Source organism: Molothrus aeneus, chromosome 3 (assembly GCF_037042795.1).
Source record: "Molothrus aeneus isolate 106 chromosome 3, BPBGC_Maene_1.0, whole genome shotgun sequence".
NCBI classification, from domain to species: Eukaryota; Metazoa; Chordata; class Aves; order Passeriformes; family Icteridae; genus Molothrus; species Molothrus aeneus.
The window spans coordinates 28,614,162-28,631,813 of NC_089648.1; the positions used below are offsets into that span (position 1 = coordinate 28,614,162).

General features: G+C 40.7%; 1 protein-coding gene across 1 annotated transcript in view; it reads left to right on the forward strand.

Moving 5' to 3' along the window:
• KCNK5 (potassium two pore domain channel subfamily K member 5) overlaps positions 1-5,679 on the forward strand; it is a 34,589-nt gene extending 28,910 nt beyond the window's left edge. The window contains exon 5 of the mRNA XM_066547880.1: positions 530-5,679. Coding sequence (XP_066403977.1) covers positions 530-1,344 — 815 coding nt within the window. The 3' untranslated portion in view covers positions 1,345-5,679. The remainder of the gene's footprint in view (positions 1-529) is intronic.
• The last annotated feature ends 11,973 nt before the right edge of the window (positions 5,680-17,652 follow it).

A 17,652-nucleotide genomic window follows, 5' to 3' on the forward strand; every position in this document is an offset into this window, starting at 1 on the left:
TGTTAGTTGTGCACCTTTGAATGGGATTCAACATACTAAGCAGGATGTGTAGGCATTGGGCAATGTTTTCTACACCTGCCTAGAACTAGTCAATGGGGAATGCTGAGCATATTCCTCTCTCCTCCTAAACCTCTTCTTTCTCTAAAAGCCACTGCTTTGTTCAGCACTTTGGTCCTCATACCTGGAACTCTGAATCTTTTTCTCAAGGAAGGCACCTATATATGCATACTTCAGTGGCAGGAAGAAGACTGGTAATTTTTAAACAGGAAAATGTTCACTTTTATATCTTACAAGGAGAGGATAAATATGCTTCATTTTTATTTTGTTTGTCCAGTGGTCAGAATACGTGTAGCCAAGAAGTGGAAGATCAACTTTTTCTTTCATTTCCCCACTTGCTACCTCTCTGAGTGGTGTTCAAATAACAAGGCTCTTTTAGTGAAGAAGAGAGCAATCCTCAGGGTCACAACTTCAAAGGTTTATCAGCTGTGAGTCTTCTTACAGTAATGTTTTTGTTTTTACTTTCCTATAGGTGTAAATCCAGATGCAAACTATCATGCGCTTTACAGATATTTTGTGGAGTTATGGATCTATCTGGGACTAGCTTGGCTCTCACTCTTTGTTAACTGGAAGGTCAGTATGTTTGTGGAAGTCCACAAAGCAATCAAGAAACGGAGGAAAAAAAGAAAAGAGTCATTTGAGAACCACCCTCGGCCTAAAAAACCCCTTCAAATGGGTACCTCAAAGGATGTCAACATTTTCAGCTTTCTTTCAAAGAAGGAAGAGACCTACAATGACCTTATAAAGCAAATTGGGAAGAAGGCCCTGAAGACAAGCAATGACAAAATGATTATAGTGGAAAATGCCAAACAAATGAACACCAGTATAGATGTTCAGGTTACTTACACAAAAACAGAGTCATTTGAGTATGATGAGTCTTCCCTGGACATTCAAAATGGTCACGTACTGAGACCCCTCCATGACAAAAATATTGGAGACAGCCCTCTAGAAGGAACCATGTTTGTGAACCAGCTGGACAGGATTAGTGAAGAAGAAGGTGAAGTGTGGGATTCCAGAGACTATCGGCCCTTAATATTTGAGAATGCCAATATAACATTTGTAAATGAAGATGATGATGAAGAGGAAGATATCTCAGATGATGAGGAAACGTCAAAATCCTCTATGGATGATAATCTTGCAGAGGAATCTGAAACTGCAAAAAAATTGGTAAAATTCCCATCCTCTGATGAATCTACCTTTACCAATAATGAGCTAGAACTTTCTGTGCCTTATGAACAGCTGATGAATGAATATAATACAGTAAGCAATGTGAAGGCTGCCACGTGAAGCATGCTGGACAATGGCTTTCTGAAAGGGATCAGTGCATATTGAACATAGAGCAAGGAGAAAAGTATGTTTGCAGCTTCTCCTGTCTCCTTGAAAACAGAAGCAAGTCCCAGACTAAGAAACTCCAATCTCCTTTTCCCATCCTAAGTTGGCTTCTGAGCCTGTTAGCTTTGCTTTTCTGAAAGACTTGTAAAATAACAGTTGAATTTGGAGTCCCACTCCTTAGATTTTATGGTTCTTGAACAAAATAGAAAAGACTAGTTAATACACTGGATCTGCTCTGAGTTCATGCATTTCATTGAGGAAATAGTTTGGGATTGTAACTATACTGTTGCAAGACTGTTTTGGGCATCAAATACGTTCGGTTACTCCATTAGCCTTTCACCTCTGAAAACCTGGGTTTGAATCCGGCATTTATCACAAATGAGATCAAGGGGGTTGCTCATTGTTAAGTTGTTACTGCCAAAAATATGGCGCTGTACTTAAAGAGAAATTTTGGATGGAATGCCAGGGCACACAGATCTGAGCTGAGCTGTGCTGCTAGACTGAGAAGGAAGCTCTGAAACATCTGCGTAGAATATGTCAGTGCTTGTCAAATTATAGTGAATTCTAATTTCATAAATAAAATATTAAAATTAAGAGTTCCAAAGGAATGGATCGAGAAGGAGCCCTCTAACAAGGAAAAATCCGGGATGAAGCTCACCAGTTGGGCTGCTAAGCTGCATATCAGCCCCAGAACTGTCAAAGAGTAAAGTGACTGGAAGACTTACTGATCAAAGCATGTATGGGCACAAGCAGGATGCAATGAACATTTTTAGTGTTGAAAGTGTCCTTCCACTGTCCATTTCCTAAAGGAAATACTTGAATGAACCTTATACAATATCTGTGTACAGGTGAAGTTTTATTGACACTGTTCTTCTTAGGAAAAAATCACCTTGGGAAGCACAGATATTCTCCAAATGCCCTAATGCCTGTCAGAAGGGACCTGTAGCACTGCTGCGGATCTGGGCAGTGTGTTAGTCAGTATTGTTGTTTGATGTTCCTCCCTGCCTTGGTACTTCAGACATGACTTGAATGGGAGATGATTTTTGAAACAGTTGATTACACTTCATATATTGTTTTGTTTTGTTTTTAGAGTTTGACCTATGTGCGTATACAATGGTTATTCTATCTCACTCGATAGAAGTTTGGGCAATATCAAACCTTGGGCAAACTGAGATGTGATCAAATGACTTCAGGCCATAAGGCACTTTTTTTTAGAAGGAACTTTGGCTCTAAGCTTCTGAAAGTATTATCTTTTGACTTGGAGATGGGCTACTCACTAGAAGGAAGCATGTCTGTTCATAGCATGTATGCCCAAATTGTTTTGGCTACAAAGAAATTTTACCATGGTTTTCTTTTTCTATGTCTGTGCATTAACCCTGACAACTCTTTCACATGAGGCTCTTGATTATATGCTGGCAAGAGGTATTGACTTCAGTTTTATCCAATACACATGGAACAGAAGATAGCCAAGACCTTTAAACCTGAACATGCCAGGTTCTGCTGATCTGTTTGGTTTTAGAGTATTTAAGCCATTCTGGTATGTCCGAAAGTTTCTAAAGTTCAGTGAACAGTTAAAAGCTGTCCCAGTCTCATTTTCAGTGTGATGCTGGCAGACTCACTAGCTCTGTAACACTAGCTCTGTTCCTTTTGGAACCTTGCAATGCTAATCTTAAATTACTGGCTATTTCTGATAACTACAAATATCAAGGCTGCAGCTTCAGTTGCTGGCCTGTCCCACAGAAGAAGGAGGATACATGGGGAGCTAGCCTTTAGATGGGAAATTTTGAAGTTATCTACTGTGAAACAAGGGACTGTCTTTACTATTCTGTTTCTTTCCTACAATTTTCCACATATATGACATTTTTTCAAATAGAATGTGAACACAATGGCCAAATTGTGGCCAACTCGTGTCCACCTGTCATACTAAACAACTCTGTAGTCAACATGATTTGATTTGTATTTGATCTGCAATTTATGGTAGTATTGTTGAAGAGAGATTCTCATTTGTAATCAAATTTTGTTATATTTATGCTATTTGGAGCAGGGCTGGCTGGATGACTTTGACTTGTATCTGACAGGAAAGAAGGAGAGGCCATATCAAGATTATTCTTATTTACTTCTAGTAAGATACCTTAATCTCCACTCTTCTAAAATTAGTCCAAGCCCTTCAAGTTTTTGAATCTGAAGGGCTGTGGTTGACAGCTGTACTTAATAACTGTAAGAAATGTTAGGTAGGATTATGTGCATATGCGCAGGATGCTTGTGTAGTCAGTCTAGCCTTCTCTTTTTTTTTTAATATTTTTTGTTTTAAAATGTCCACACTAAGTTAAAATAAAATGAGAAAGCACTCCGTATATTTTTTGTTGTCCTCCAACTTGTCTTCCATTATTGATGCAAAGATCAAAATTTTAGTAACAGTTAGAGAGCTACAGGACAAGGAGCAGAGAAAAGACTTTCAGCAAGTGCGTGAAATGGAGAAGCATAGTCCAATTTTCATTTAAAAAACAAGAAAAAAAGAAAGAAAAAATTCTCTTTAATACTGAAATAATACAACCCAGACACTTGGCTGGGCTGCTTTGATTGGGAGGGGATGTTGCACACTGGAACCCAGACTCTGTTCTGCGTAGCAAAGTGCACTTGTATGCCAGAGCTGAGAATAGATGGAATCTGTTTCATATTATCAAGCTAGATGTGGCTCTCTGGCCTTTCCCAGTGTAGTCAGCATAGACTATAAGTCTGCATAATAAGTATCATGGGATTTAAAGTAATAGTTTAAATTTATTAAAACAAAGTACAATATTCCCTGTTTTTCGGGGAAACATGATCACACCTCACAAAACTGTTCTCAAGATAACCCACCATGTGCCTTAATGTAATCTTAACACTGGGTAAAAATTCCTCTTTACACAGGGGCCAACAGAATTGGTCTCGTTAAGCCCTACATGTTTCAGAGTTTTGGAGGGGTTTAGTTGTGCATAGCTTTCATAATGGCTCTCTCTAAAAAGCTGAACCATTCCCAGGGTTTTTAAAATTATGGTGCCATCTCAGAAGTGCCGAAGAGCTAAACAGGATAGCTTTTTGCCTGCCTGTCTTCCACATCTTGAGAAAAGAAGCTGCCTGAGGGATCTAAACTAGTATCTTTCTGCCTTCAGATTTACATGTAATTACTCAGAGGGGTGTCCAGGCTGGATTTTGTTCTATTCAGCTCCAAAAGTGTCTCTGAGTGAATTCCCCAATGCTACCTGGTTATGTCTTGTAGTTATTTCAATTATTTGGTCAATCTGGAAACATTTTCTTTGGATACCTATTGATTTCATTTGGCTAACTAATAATGTTAGCAGTTTTCTTAAAGCTGTGGAGTTGGTTTTATAGGTGAGACAGATCTCTTCCTGGAAAGAGAGGAAAGGGGGATATTTAAGGAAGGAAAAAAGCTTAAAAGCATGTATAAGGAAGGGATGGAATAGCAGTGAAAACTCTCTAGCTGTTGCCTACAAGTAGATTTTATTTCCAATCACATCATGTGATGGATGGATTCACTTATTAATTTTGCCAAAATGAGCCAGTACTTTCACTTTTACTCTTTTTTCAAAAATTAAATCCTGAAATGTGACCATGGAAGTCTGTTCCTACAAAAGGCCTTTTAAGTCCTATAAGACTACGTTATCCCATTCTTCATGACATCATTGTGATGCTTCTTGGGTTTGTACTGCGTTACTGAAGCCTGTTTTTACCAGAAGGGCATCACTTTCAGATACCTGTCTCACATCAGGCAGCCTGACACATCTGATACACTGGTACGAAGTCACTGAGGAAATACGAAATCAGAGTGTTTCATTTTTCTGAACTAATGATTCGTGAATCTGTTGCTGGCAATGGATATCACAAAGCACACAGAATGAAAACCAGACTGATAACAGATCCATGGTGACACAGCTGTATGTGTGAAGATTTTATTTTTCCTCCAGTTGATCTGGGAGAGTGTGCAGAGACAGACGAGGAGAGCAAAAAGCAGTATGTCTGTTGACTAAACAAAAGAACTTTGTAGACATGTAATTTTTGTGCCTCATGGGATTCATTCCATTTGTGGTGGATTTAACTTTTAAAAATTAGCTTGTCTTTCGTATGGCTTTTGACATTTGTGCAGTTCTGACTCTTATCACTCCATAATATGCCTGTCTGTCTGTTCTTTGTTGCTGATTGTCACTGGAATCACACTGTATGTAAATATTTGTTAAGTCTTTGTAAAATGTAATTTATTTTAATATTTTGCAATAAAAAATTTACAATTTATCCTCTCTGTCATGAGAAGAATGGCAATCAATATTTCTTTTTACAACTACCTACACTTGTAATGCACCTTACAGATGAGACTGGTCCTGGCCCAAAGAGCTGGAAGGTAAAGAGCCAAAAAAGCAAGCTGTTTTATGCAAGCAGATGCCTTAACTTGTACAGGGTATTGATGACTTCAGTTCAACGGCATCTGGTCTTCAATTAGATACAGCATAGCAAAGTATTATTCAATGTGGATTTTGGACAGCTGTTGAAAAATAAACTGAAGTTTATTTTAAGGGCTGTGTTTTATCAGTGGGCTGCTTTTAAAGAAGATGCTCAGAGATGGGAAATGTTAGAATTAATCAGTACTGTGATAAAATAAAATGGACATTTATGACTGGTATCTGAATCTCATGCCAGAGCTATTAAAATATCTGAGTAGCTGTTTATGAATTTTTGCAATTTTTGTAGTAGCAGTGCTCACCATTTTTCAGGCTAGAACTATTTGCAGTCCTTCAGCTCCAGCAGTTTCCTTGGCAACATGCTGGAAAATAGCTAACTACCTGCCTTAATGGGCAGCAAAGTGTGATTTGGTGATACCTATGGTAGAGATGGAGCCACCTGAAGAAATTGGGACAACCTCCACCTGAGAGGCAGAGACTGAACCTTGGCTTTTAGGCAAATAAGTGGAATTGCTGAAGCACAAGCTAGGAAAGTTGGGAGATGCATGGGCATGGCAGTGAAGGGTGGATGCTATAGGATTTGAGTGAGGGTAGCCAATCTCTGCTTTTCCTCCAGCCACACAACAGGAGCAGTGAAGGAAGAAGTGCCTGATTGGTGACTGATGACAAAAACAGCCAAAGAGGAAGGTGGCAGCTCCTCATGGAGCCCAGGGCAGCACATAGCATGGAGTCTGGAAAGCACCCAGTAATATTTCTGTCAGCTCCCAGCAGGTTGGAGACAATTGTTCACCTTCTGCCCTCGGAATTTTAGTAATGTCATTAATTTATTGAGGGGAGGGTGGCAAGAAGTAGGAAAACAGGACAAACCTGTATCTGTTACACGCCTGTCCTAATGGTCCATGCCTGGCTGCAGGTTCTCTGAACACAATAGCTTAATAGATAGAAAAAATCACAGAGCAGCTGACACTTCAAAAGCCTGAAATGTTTTCACTGAATGTGTATGGTAGGCCTTTACCAGTGGCTGGTGCAATATGAAACCAGCAACCTGCAGCTCATGGGCACAGAGAACTCAAACCTTTATTTCTGAGAGATGAAGACAGTAAGATGAGTTGAAGTTCAGGACCATTTTAAACTGGGAAATATTACTCCATTCAGGGCAATTTCCTGTAGCTGTCTCAACTCTTATGCAAGGAGGTGGTGGAGCTCTGTTACCTATAGTTTAAAGAGGAAGGGTTTTCTTTTTAAATTCCTGACTTGTACCTTATGTCTGTCAGCAAGGGTTGGCTGGTTTTTGGTGTTTTTTTGGTTGGTTGATTTTTACTTTTTTTTTTTTTTAATACACTTTTAGCCTCAATCTGCCCATGGTAAGATAACTTAATACTGTGATACGTAAGAATAAAAGTATAAGAATAAAAGGTTGTGCTGAGTACAACATTCCTTAGATTTTTAGTTCTTTTTGTTTCTTGGAGAATTCCCTTGCCCAGACTGGGCCTCCTCCACATACCCTGCCTGGCTTTACTGCCTGATTCTGGGCTGTGGCTTCATCCCTGAGGAAAAGGGGGAAGTGATGGGTGAATGGGAGTAAACCCAGCCCTGACCAGAGTCACCTATCTCACTGAGAGCAAAGCCATGGCATTGCCTCCTCCTGGCAGGCCCTTAGCTCTCCACTCAGACTCGTTCAGCACCAGGTCTTGTGCAGCTTGGGGTACTTGAAGGGGTTGGTGAGGGATATTCACTTTATTTTGGGCAAATACCTGCTTTTGCATGCAGCTGATGACTGACTCGTGGCATGAGGGCAAAGACTCAGGGAAAAGGGGTGCAAAACTGCCCTTTACTCCCATGATTTTATTCCCAGCTCCCAAGGAAACAGACTCATAAGGGGTTGGGGTTTTGTGGACAAGAGGTGTGTAAGCAGGTGTTGTGCATCCTGGGGTGAACAAAGCAGCAGCCAGTGGTTATCTTGGACTACACAGCCAGCCCAGCACAGGGAGTGGTACCACAACTGATAGGAGCATAGAGGTCCAAAACAGAACACTCACAAATACTCATCTAACTGACATGGGGAATTTGCTGTTTCACACCAGCATGGCTTCTCTGGAAAGGGAGTGTTAATGTGGACTGCGATGCTGGAAGCTTTATCCTGCACAGAGGCTCCCTGAAAGCCAGGTATCATGTTGTACTTGGGAGGGCTTCCTCTGAAAGCCAAGATGCCAAGCCAGAACTCCTTCTGGTTAATAAAAAAATGAGTAAATATATGAAAAATATATTAACATATGAGAAATATTCTGATTATCATTTTTGATTTTACAAGTTAAACTGAAAAAACTGTGAAGTCAAAGAGTTTTGGTTTTCTGTTTTCAGGATATTTTTTATGGGATGCCAAAATTTCTCTCCGTCTTGTCACTCTGTACTGCTCGTAGGAAAGAGCAGAAGAGTGATAACTCACTCTTCATATTTTGGTGGTTATGTTGTTTCCTACATGAAGAAAGCTGTAGAAAATATACCCTGTCTCCTCTTTTCTCATTACTGGGGTGGGGCTGTGAAAGACAAAGAAAGAGGAAAAAAGAAATTGAAAATATGAATTCTGAAAGATTGAAAATCTCTGAAACTATGCATTTCTCCTCTGTGAGGAGGTTAAACCACAAAATATCTTAAGTACAATCAGGGTTTTTTCCTATAGAATTTTTCAAATTCTTTGAAATTTCCCATGCTATCTTTTAATAACATTCTTTTGGCTACTCTCCTATATATATGCTAAACAAAAGCACTCATGTTTTCAAATTACTTCTATGCATTGTTAATTCAGGTAAAGTGTAAATCCTTTGACACACTTTTAATCTTATTTGATGTAAAAGTATAGTGTGGCACCATAATATGCCTGTAATTGTAAGGAGAATTAATGCACTCAGTATGAATGATCAAGAGCAAAAAATTCCTGTTTAAGGCCTGTCAACAGCTTTGCAGTGTTCTGTGGACTTTTGGCTTTGGACACTTGTTGATCACATTTCTGTTTATCTAGCTGAGCTTTTGGGTGTATGAGGAAGTATCCTAATTTCTAATGCCACTAAGATCAGCGACAAAAATCCTCTTCTGTGCTGATTTGTGGGCTGGGCGCTATCCATACTGATCAAAATAAACTCTGCAGAGGAGCACTTGTTCCTACACACTCCTGGTTGCTGGGCAGAACTGCAAAATATGTGCACACCAATGTGAAATAAATCTGTGTTCACATTGAAATAGAAGTCACAAGCTTCTGAAGCTGAAGTGTGTTTATTCATAAAGCTCTGTTGTCCCTCTCTGGCAACCTTCATATTTGTGGCTTATGGGTTTTTGGCAGATAGCAAAAAGTAAATGAACAAATTAACACTTCAGATGCAGACAATCTCTATTGATATACCCTATTCCTCTCATCCTGGGGCTTTTGCCAGCTCATCTCTGGCACAGCTGGAAAGGAAGGAAAAATAGTAAGCTAATTGGCCTGCTTTTTAATTGCTGATTAGAATGGGAAATTAATACAAAAGCTGGAGTAAGCAACACACCTTGGACACCTGAGGGGGACACTGAAGTCTTTGGCTGTTTTTGTGGCTGTTAGTTTTTAATAAATGGTAGAAAATTGGCAGCTTAAAATGAGAAAGGCTTGCAAGGGTGGCTTTCTTTCATGCAATGAAGAAGACTCAAATTTTAAGGGTTTTTTCTGTGCTACTTATCTTCAGAAAGTAAAATTCACTGATGTAAATTGTGAGACTAGACTCTGAGATATATGATAGAGATCAGCTGAAGGCAAGTAGATAAAGAAAATACCCGCTTTTAAAATTTAACCTTCAAGTTATCTGTAGTTCTGTGGTGTAAGTTCTCTATCCTTCAGAAATTGAGAGAGCCTGACATTTAGCCCCAGCTCTGGTAATCCCAGCGTGTCAGTCAGGCAAAGTTAAAGGGATGGGGTGTTGAATTAAGAAATTATCTTTTTTAGGGCAAGATATAAAATTTGTAACAAGTGCAGGAAGAAATCAGAACTACAGTAGCTGAGGAATCTGTTAATTGCTCTAAAACACCAAGAAATTAGTTTTCTGGCAAATAATTTCAAGCAGTTTTCTGAATATGTTGTCTGGCCAAGTCTCTGGGGGAGTTTATGATGTTTGTCAGTAGATGCAAAGTATAATCTTATGGAGGCTTAACAGCTGAAAGGTGCAAAATCTGCAAGAAAGAGCTGGCAGCCTTTTAAAATGTGTAGGTTTGAGACAGTCTTCTTTCAAAGAATTCAAGGAGAATAAGAAAAAAAAAGTGGAGATGGATTGTAGCTCTAACTGGCTCTTATTTAAAAGCTTCTGCCTCCAGATATTACTGTGCCTTCAAGTGCTGTGTGGTTTTGGAAATACATGGGATAAACTTGGCACAGAGAGGGAGGAAGAAGAGACTTTGGGCTTGTCAGAGTCTATTTACTGTAAAATGACCATTCTTGAAAGTAATATCAACAAGACTCAGGGTGGGGAGAACTGTGGTTTCAAACACACATTCTAGTCAGACCTATGCAGTAATGACCCAACCAATTTTTTAAGGAAGGATGCCACTTCCAACCCTTTGGTCTCTATCTTCTGGTTCCCAATGCTTGTCTTCTTGCTTATATGTCTTAATTTCCCCTTCCCTCAGCTGTGTTGCATCTGTCCCATGCCCACTAGGAGCACCACGGCTGCCTGCAGGCAGGACACAGCAGCCTCCTGGCATTTGAGGCAGCGCACAGCAGCCTCTTGGCACTTTAGGCTAATATCCCGAAGACAGACTTGGCTTCTCCCCTCAAACAACATCAGTCGGAACTGCTTCAGCTACAGGAGGCAGATACTGAACAAACAAGGCACCCAGCTGAGCGCTCATGGCTTCCTTCAGTGAAAAGGTCAAGCTTTTGCACGCTTTCAGACATGCTATTTTTATCTGCTGGGGATTAGGATTTGCATGGATGTAGTTCAGTAAGAGGCAAGGGTAGAACTTCTCTAGGGGGCATTGAAGTGGGCTGGGCAAGCCTATTGAAATACAGGGATTTGTTAGTGAGGCTCCAGTTCAAAACAGGTTTTGAAAGAGGCTGTGCCTATTGTGAATTTTAGTTGCACCTTTTCTACCTGCATGTTCCTCCTCCCCTTCTTCCCACTCCAGTTCCCACTTACTGCCACTCCTACACTCCTCCACCCCACTTCATAACCACAGTGGTCCCTACTGCTGCAGCCTCTGAACTGGGAGGATAAAGATTAGCTCTTTGTAGTCTGGAATTCTCCAGAAGGCTTCCACACCTTAGATACACTTTAGTTTGTTGTGTGTTCAGATCTCTTGGCATGACTACGTTTGTCTTTGTAGATGTGACCTAAAATCATGTTACCAATGTCCCAAGTAAGCAGCAAAGCTGTCACCTGTTTAAATAAACCTTTGGCTCCTAATCAACAATTCACCAGAAGAAAAGAAATTGAATAGAACAAAATATGTTTGATTATTTACTAAAGGCATAATGGCCTGGAGACTGAAAACAAAGAGTGGGACTGAAAACCAGATGGCAACCAAATAATCTAGACAGCCTACATATCAAATCTTTAGGGTACAGAAAACTCCCACAGTGGAATCTTTTTAAGCAATAGAGAAATCCATATGTGCTACTCACCCAGTTACAGTAATTCCAAATAAAGGCCAAAGCTATGACTTTAAAATACCATAGATCAATGTCAGGAACCATTTATGTGTAACACTTGACTCCAAGTGGCCTCAGAATGCCAGAGAGATGGGAGGAGTGGGAACGGGGTCTCACACCACCTCTGTGCAGAAGCACCCACCATGAGATTTGCCACTTGGGTTATGAAGGAGTCTATAGAAAGCTGATAATGCATGAGGGCACGAGCTCATAGGATGGATGCTGCTGGTCCCAGATGCCATAGATGAATTCTAGGGTGTTATGGTGCCAAGGAGTGTAAAGGGACCATTTCAGACACAGGCAATCAGCTGATTACAGGCACAGAAGGACAGACTATGAATAGCAGCTGCCAGTGGTCCCAGGCAGAATTATCAGAGGTATTTTTATAGTTTGCATCGCTCTTGGCTGGTTAGTCTTGAACTGAAGTAGAGGAGTTTTCTTCAAGTATCAGGGATATCTAGCAGCCCCAAAGCCTTTGTACACAAAAATGAAGCCCTAGGAACGAGAAACAGGACTAGATGGAGACTGTCAGTCACCTTCTAGAACTTCTAAAAGGAGTAGGAAAATGGAACAACCCTCGCCCCAGGTAGGGTACAGCAGGTACTCTGCATGAGGGGGAATAAGAAATCATGTCAACTATAGGTGAGAAAGATTCTTCTACATCCCCACAACCTTTACTTGGGCTTATGTTTAGGCTGGGCTAGTATTTGGAGTGGGAAGGATAAGAGCATGAGTTTGGGTAGATTCAACAGCTTTAGAACACTGTATTTTGTATTTCTTGTTGCAGCTGAAGGCCCTGAAGCATCTCTGTGCACTGGGACTCTGGGATGGGACTTGTTCCCTTAATAGAAGTCCACAGGCAAGGAGGGCAGGGCATGTGCCACCATATGCCACCTGCTGGGAAGGGACTTGGAAGAAGCAAAAATTGTCATCATTTCACCAGAAAGAGTTGTTTCCTCCCTCCCACTGATTCACCACAGTGATCCTCAGGGTTAAAAAGAGGTAAACCAATATCTTCATACTAAAGGCCTCCATTATATGACCTTTAAACGAAGAATGATGTCCATATGCTTCATGAGAAGCATACAACCCTCTCTTGTTGAGAAGATCTCCAGGAGGGCAGCTGATAATTCTTGGAGCAACAACCTTGTTCCCTGTTGTTACAGACCATGAGGTGTCTCACGTCTTGCTGCTGCTCCATTCACCCATCTTCTCACAAGGGAGACAGTGGTGCTGTTCCCCTCAGGATCAGACCAGAATCTAGGTGGGTCTCCTTTGCAGAATCCCTCATGCAAGGTTCGTTTGCTCTTGCCCATTTTTAATGGTATTAAAGCCTTGGGAGGCCACAGAGTGTGAGCAGACTTCTTTCCTCACAAATGTGTGACTCTGCAGTGAGCAAACCCATATGACACTGTGCTGACAACAAGTCTGGTTGTATCTTTGGCAAGATCTACTGGTGCTGTTTCCACCACCTCCCTCAGCAGGTTCTTTTTTCAGCTAATGTAGTAATTTTTCTTACGCATAACATGCAACTCTCCAAAGTTTAATTTTGTGATCATTTTATGTTCCCATTAGCAAGTAGAAATAATTGGTTCCTGTTCTCATCTTCATTTTAATTTTTCACTGTCCTGGGTGCAGAGGCCTCTGGGCAGCAAAACAGGAAGAAACTAAAAACAGAATTAATGAGAAAGAAATCAACATGCACCAGTATAGAGCCCATATCAAGAAATTCTTAAAATCCCATCCTCCCACCTCAAGAAAGTAATTTCAAACACTTTAGAGATAATTAAATATCTAGAATAGCATCAGAATTACTACTGTATGAAAGGATCTGGGAGGTGTCAAAGATCCCCCACCAAACACATCAGATGGCTTCCAAAGCCGTAATTCCTGAGATGTATGAGCAAAATTAGAACATGAGAGAGGAGAAAGAAGTATTCTTCCACTCCCTAGGATGGTGGGGTTAATATAGACTTTTGCATGGAATCAGATCATCAGATTTTAAGGAAGGTGTAGGTAAACTGAGAACAGTCTGTATTATAGCAACAAGAAAATGTTTTAAGAAAGGATGGCATTTGAGAAAGTCATTAGAAAAGGCTGAAAATATGTTTATTCAGACTAACAAAGAAAACAAAAGAGCCAGTACACATAAGTTTTCTGATGGGTAAAAGACTGCTGAAGACTGCTAAGCAGGGGCTAAACTGTTCCTTTGTAGGCCTTGGAGAAAATAATAAAAGAAATCTGTCAACATTGCAATAAACATGACAGAGCCTAGTGCTACAACAAAGTGATTTCCAACTGTAAGAGCAATAAGCTCCTAGGCAGACATGGACTTTAAATTCTTGGAGAATTTGCAAATGGTTTAGGCAAACAGCTGAACTGTCAGGGATAGTCTTGCTATATGCAGGGACACCCAGTACAGAAGGGCATATTTGGTTATCTCTTGAGGTCCCTTTCAGCTGTAGCTTGTGTCCATTCTAAGAGGTCTGATCTGTTTTTATCACTCTCTAAATTATTGCTCTTATGTATTAGGGTTACTCAGACTAATGAGACTCTGCTGTAAATTAGATGCAATATTTCATATGCATTGTAGAAATTACTCTTCTACTTACTTGACTGGCTGCCCCCAACATGGTTGGAATGTACTAACATTAAAAGGTAAATAATAAAAAGACAAGGAGACTTCATATCCTTTCTATTTCCTGCGCTTCCTTAGTTGTCTGGGCCACTGTAATATGGTGCTGTGTGGAATCTTCTAGTTCATTGTTTGGCTCTCCTTCTCACTGTCAAGTGTTTGGATATAATAGTGTTGAGGCAAAGATTGCTATGTCTACGTCAGTGTATCCCACCTGCTTTTCCACTTGAAAGAAGGAAATTATTCTTTTTCTTTTCCATCAGCTTCTCCTTGAACAGTATGTTCTCCTTGCCTACCTTTCCCTCCCACTCCTTAGTCATCTTCCATTGCTTTTCAGCCACGTGTATGGATTTATGTGACTCGGATGAAGTGGTTGTTCTGTACATCAGTTGTCATGCATGTAAAGTTACAAAAGTTATCTCTTGATTACAGTTCTCCAGAAGTTCTACAGTTCTACATTTGGTGGCCTTTCACTGCTGTGTAACAAGTCCCTCTTCATTTACCTCACTGCCTAATTGAAGGGATGGAAAGAGAGGTAAGAAATTATGTGAAAGGCTTTGCCTTCCGGAGTAGCACAGATGCTTTGCACAGTCATAGCTAAAAAGCAGCAACTGTTGTCTCAGAGGAACATCACTCCCTTTGTGGGTGAGAGAACTGGCAAAACCTCTGACTATTGGGAAGTCTTATGAAAAAAGTTCTTTCAGGAAAAAAAGCAAGAAGCTTGTTTAAAATTCACTTCCATTTTTATCACTGGTTTGGTTTTCTTTTTGGTTTTGTTTTTTTTTTTTTTCTCTTTGAAAGATTTTACATCAGCTCCTGAGACTCAGACAAATTTACAAAATGTTATGCTATTTCTGTTTCTGGAGCAGAGGAATTAACAGTCTTCTCAGACACCTATAATGTGCTTGTAGAGAAGGGAAGCATATTATAATGAACTTATAAATCAACTGGACAGAGGACTTGAAATTGCAGTGAAAAGAGAAAACAATGCTTTACTAAGGTATATTAGAGACTATCTGAAGTACTTACTGACATTAATGATATTTTATTCAGCTCAGAGAAAGTACCTAAGAGCTGCCTTTCTTATTCTTAATTTATTAGGTTATTTAGATTACAAAATCTTTAAAGATTATTTATACTGCAGCTTATTCCATTTCCCCAGAATAGAGCCAGAAAACTTCTTTACCCTTGTATTTAAAATTTTCTAGCAAAGAAATGGAAATTAGGTCCCATGCGTTATCAGTGGAAGACCCTTCCTCGTAGCTCATGTTAAGCAGCAGTTCAAGAAAGGCAGTGGGAAACCTGATGAAGAAGTGGGGATTGAACCAGTGTAACAGAGCAGCTTCTGTTCACAACAGATACAGCAGCCAGGCCTGTCCCTCTCCTAGGCTTGGAGGGACCGACAGCACCTCAGGCAGGCAGGGCCACGTCTGTCCCGCTGAGGACAGACAGACTCCTGTGCCTGAGTCCTGCAAGGCTCCTGTCTCAGCGTGGGCTCACCACCATGGTCTACAGCACTTGCCTGTCTCACAAGACAGGAGAAGGAGCTAAGAGAGAGGTCCTGGGGCGCTCTTTTTCCCAGACTCCCATACATTTTCGCCTTTCCCTTAGCTCGTGCAATTTCTCTGCTCTGTGTGATTGCTCACATCAAGCCTAAAGCCATCCTTGCCCTCTACTGGCACCCTGTAGAAACACAGGAACACATCAGGCAACAGCTCCATGTCTTCAGCTAGTCCAAATCCCTGGACAGGAGGAGAGGGAGGATACACTGACTCCCTGCAATCCCTCATGGGGTGGGGAGCAGACCTGTGCAAACACTCTCTGAGCAGCTTCCTACAGCACCCGTACCAGCAGCATCCTGGTGAGACAGGGCAGGCAACCCCTTCTGCTCGCTCTGTCCTAATGTTTGCAAAGAGAAAACCTGTCACTTATTAAAGTGGAATCTGATTTCAGGTTATTTATGAATAAACCAGTTCATAGAGAACAAGAAGCAGCTCTGCCAATAGCTGTTCACACTGTTTCTTTCCTTCATTTCCAAGGAAAGCACAGTCCAGTTGGTTTGCAAGCTCGGGGAACATGAGCAAGAGTGGTCAAAGAGAATTGCTTGAATGGCTACCATGGGTGTGCCAGCAGGTTGGTAATGTTAGGTGGCACTTTCAACTCTGAAGGGTCACACAGTGCTTGAACTCACTGTAGGCTTGAAATGTTGCACTGAATCCTACTGGAAAGCCAGTGTTGGGGTCGGATGCAGTGGCTGCACCAACAGTATGTAGAAATCTGAGACAAAGCAGAAAAATAATTGTATTCACTTGAAGGACATGTGTGTGACATGTTAGTTTGGCAAGAGATTACTGGATAAATGGAGTAGCACACCAACACCACTGGAAATGTAGACCACAGTTTCAGTTCAGGCTGACCTATTCACAGAATCACAGAAGCATAGAATGGCTGGGGTTGGAAGGGTCCTTAAAGATTTATTTAGTTCCAACCCACCCTGCCATGGGCAGGGACAACTACCCCTAGACCAGGTTGCTCAATGCCCCATCCAACCTGGCCTTGAACACTATCACGGACGAAGCACTCACAACACAGTCCTGTCTTGCAAGGTTTGGATGGATCTTTCATATCAACTGCAGCTGTAAAATCCAATAGATTCAACTCCTGGTAAAATACACTATGCAAAGACTCACAAACTAGCAACAGCCATATAACTACTGCAAACTGCTTTACATTAACTTGTTAAATAAGCTACTGTTGGTCACTATAATTTTCTAAAATTCAAAGTATTGAAAATAAATATGAAACTCTATACAAGTAATAATTTTCAGAAAATAATTGTTCTCTTCCCTTTGTTTGCTTGTCCATAATAACAATGTACACCTCCAGCAATGGCACAAATAGAAAGCAACAATTCTTTTGTTGGAGAAGAAATGTTCAAATGGCAACTGTAATTCAAAACTTGTGATGCCATTTGTTTTCTTTAACTTTATATGTTTAGATCAAATTTATCAAAATAACTTATTTTTATAAATTTTGGTCTTGTCTCAGAACAGCAATTGGAAAACCTGGATTATTTTTTGAGACAGTGTCAGTGTGCACATGACTGGGAATGTATGTGCATGCCATCTGCCAAGATCAGACATTTTGCCTTGCCCAAATCCATACAGCAGTGCCATTGGGGTTCTAATCTCCTTAGCCACTCCCAGTTTCTCTTCTAATGTGCTTTTCTGTGAGACATTTTGATCAGTTTCCAGCCTGCACATTTAAGATTGAATACCCCTCCACCTCTTTGAATCTGCTTCTGTTTTTTGTAACCCCAGAAGTTCAAAACCAACTAAACCTCTCTCAACACCTCAAAGTTAGCAAGGTCTTCATGAGGAGCTTTCTTCTTTGGTCTTTGTCTGAAGAAGCTGCCATTGTGGTGGTGTATCACTCTTAAAGAGGGAGCCTCAATGTTGCTGTTGGATCCTGCTTCCTCACTAAATCAATTTGATTTTTCCTCTGCT